General features: G+C 42.3%; 1 protein-coding gene across 1 annotated transcript in view; it reads right to left on the bottom strand.

The window, feature by feature from the left end:
• asmt (acetylserotonin O-methyltransferase) overlaps positions 1-2,863 on the bottom strand; it is a 6,053-nt gene extending 3,190 nt beyond the window's left edge. The window contains exons 1-5 of the mRNA XM_053680673.1: positions 2,689-2,863; positions 2,296-2,473; positions 1,284-1,413; positions 1,090-1,158; positions 1-86 (exon numbers count right to left, since the gene is read on the bottom strand). The exon at positions 1-86 is cut by the window's left edge and continues 33 nt beyond it. Coding sequence (XP_053536648.1) covers positions 1-86; positions 1,090-1,158; positions 1,284-1,413; positions 2,296-2,473; positions 2,689-2,760 — 535 coding nt within the window. The 5' untranslated portion in view covers positions 2,761-2,863. The remainder of the gene's footprint in view (positions 87-1,089; positions 1,159-1,283; positions 1,414-2,295; positions 2,474-2,688) is intronic.
• Between the last annotated feature and the right edge of the window lie 451 nt (positions 2,864-3,314).

Raw genomic sequence — 3,314 nt, 5'->3', positions numbered from 1 at the left:
GGTTGAAGGCAGAGATCACATCTTGGCCACAGATGTTCCAGATGGAGTTCATCAGCTGCATGAACTTCACCATTTCCTCCTCAGACCTGTAATATAAACATGCTGCTTGTTCAGCTACAAAGTTATCAAGAACTCTGACATGAGTAACTTCATCATGCTCAAAACGCCATTTAGAATGACCTCCAAGATCCTAACTGGTAATCTGGCTTCAAAGCAGCACATGCCAGGAAAACTGCTCTTGTGGCTGTTACAGAGAAGATTCATGGCTCTAGATCTGTTATCAGTCCTCATCCATCTTGACCTTTCATCAGCCTTTGACAGTCAATGAAAAGGCGCTCGTCCATTTTTATGAGTCTTGGAATTCATAAGCAAACTGCTTGCTTCTTACCTGGAGGGTCGTTCATATCCGGAGACATGGAGGGGATCTACACTCTCCACTGGTGTCCCACAAGGCTCAGTGTTAGTCCTCTTTTGTTCTCTCCATGAGGTCATATCTTCACATGGTGCTGCAGACACTCTACACTGAGCTGCACTGAGCTTCCTGGAAATGCAGCCTCACGTCGAGATCTTCTGCTCTCAGGGCAGCTCAGGTTTCACCGTCTGTCACTGAGACAACCTTGGGGTAAAGGTGGACCCCCAACTGTCCTTCTCTCCTCACGTCACTTGCTTATGAAGCCCTCCCTACCCAGTTCTTAAAACTGATCTTTTTTCTTTGGCTTTTAACTGATTTATTTATTTATTTATTTGTTTGTTTGTTTAATTATTTATTCATTGTATTCTAGCATTGTTTTATTGTGTTTACTGTACAGCACTTTGGTCAGTCTCAGGCTGTATAAATAAAATGAAATTGAACTTGAACATGTTTCTCCTTTACATTTTTTTAAATTTTAAATTTTTTTAATGTTTAATTTTTTTTTTAATTTAATAAAATTACATTAAGATTTAAAACATTACACTGATGGCTCTGTTAGTTCTGAACCCAGTGAACTGCCACGAGGATATGTTTTGGATAAGTGTGTGTGATAAATGTAATACTAAGTACAGAAATGTACTGTACCTGTTCAAAACAAACCTACTACACACACTCACCTGTACAGGGCTTTAAACAGATCCTTGGAGCTAATGCCGAAAGCTCTCTCGTACTGATTCGTTCCCTCTCTACAAACAAAGAAAAACTCAACTTTATTCATGGGGTATTTGTAAAAAATACATTTCATACATCTCTGAAATGGCTCCCTTAGTTCATACACGTACACCACACGCAGAAGATAAGAGAAACGCACCTGATTGCGTCAGTCAGGTAACGCCAGCACAGGTAAATAGTGTTGGAGTTGTACTCAATCGAGTGATAGAGAGATCTCGGGCTCGATTTCGTCAGAAACATGGAGGACATTTCTGCGTTACTGTAGACGACTTTCACACACACACACACACACACACCATACACACGTTTACAAAACATTTTCTGTCACAATATTTTGCCAAAAAAGCACAATAGCAGACAGGAGAGTGGAAAAGCACCTTCTGTACAATATCAGACATTATGAGTACGTGGACGCGTCGTATGGCATAACGAATACCCCGTCAATGTTCTACTCCTTTTTCTACGAGACCCTCCGTGAACTACCTCGTACGTCTTCTAATCATGTGTATTGACAATATTTCTGTTATACTCCTCAAGTCTAGAACATATCTGTCATGCGAGAGCCATTTTTATGAAGTCACTGCAGCAGCAGTTCTATGTGAAGGCATGGAAATGAGAGTTACACCTAACCACGGTCTCCTTGAATATGATCTGAGAGGAGGGAAAGGAGAAGGCAGTGATGGAGTGGTCACAGCCCAGAGGAACTCCAACACCATCACCACACCATTAAAGGTGCTTGATGCAGGCTCTGCTGGCTTCCAGCTGCACATGAGGTGTTCACCTCAAGCAAGAGGAGTTTAACATGACTCGACTCCAGATCCTGCAGTGGCATTCGCGGTCCAGGTGGAACGCGTCTGAGGTGGGAGTCAGGACCAACAACAAGGACAGCCAGACAAACCTGGTGTCTCTTTCTCCAGGAACATGTTTCTCCTGGTTGTCTTTTCTCCAGCCGCCGGTATCGTCCTGTTCTACACACTATGTTCGAGTTTTGCTAGCAGCGCTTTCCATTTGTGAAATTTCTTCAAATTAATTGCCCCTCAAATGTTGTTGTTATTGACAGGATTTTATGCTAACGTTAAATTATATTCTTATGGCATTTAGGCATAAAACAAAACACTTTAAAGTTTCCTCATGAAAGAAAGTCAGCGTACCTCGCCCCGTTTCATCGGACTGTGCGGACAGGAGCTCAAGTCCAACACAAGCTGAAAGAAGTCGCTCTGTTCCATCTTTACTTGTCCCCAACTCTTGCGCTACTTCCTCTGCGGTTAGGGGGCGCCCTGAGGCATGTAGGTGATCGAACACCCCTAACTCACACGCCACGAACAGAGTCTAGTGATAGCAAGTAAAAATGTACACACTGAAGTAGACCGTTCTCCTGACACTAATAATAAAGACATGAAGGGGTAACACTTCTGTCTGCGAGTCTAATCATTTAATATTGAAATTTGCGTCACTGACTGCAGGGTTTTTATTTATTAAAGGGTTCAAAAAGAGCATCGTTAATGTTTACAGAATAAAACATCTTACAAACAAACATCGGTTACCTTCGACATCATGAAACCCTCCATGTACTCCAGAATCCTTTTAGGATAAATGTCTTCTTTAGCTGCAGCCATGTTCGTGTGTGTGTGTGTGTGTGTGCTGGTCCACTCAGGCTTGTGTGTGTGTGTGTGTGTGTGTGTGTGTGTGTGTATAAGAGACAGACGAACAATGAGAATAATCGGATTACAGAAGCTTACTGGACCTTCTAACTTGCTGAACACGCAGAGCTGCTTCACGGTAAACCCACGCTGTGGGTCCAATCACAGGACTTGTTCGAGTATGGGGATAAAGTCGACATGAAGTGCTGCAACAAATCAGGACACGCAGGTCGGATCCGGGTGCATTCGGTCACCAGGACTTTCCAAAGCTGAGTGAAAGTGATAATGAAGCAGAACTCACGGAGAAACTGAAACCCGGATGGTGGATTTGATTAAGAATATAAACGATCTTTTGTAGTGTTGTATAAAATGCATTCGTTTTGTTCTGAAAACTTTTAAAAAATAAAAATCATACTTCACTGAAAAACTGCAAGATATCGAGGATTTAAAAACGTGGCTTTTCGATACGTGCTGAAGACAAATACTGTATCAAATATAACAGGACGTTTGGCCTTTCTGCTCGTGTGATG

This window comes from Ictalurus punctatus, chromosome 6, assembly GCF_001660625.3.
Source record: "Ictalurus punctatus breed USDA103 chromosome 6, Coco_2.0, whole genome shotgun sequence".
Lineage (NCBI taxonomy): Eukaryota > Metazoa > Chordata > Actinopteri > Siluriformes > Ictaluridae > Ictalurus > Ictalurus punctatus.
The sequence above is the reverse complement of the archived record's forward strand: the minus strand, read 5'-3'. Positions and strand labels throughout refer to the sequence as shown.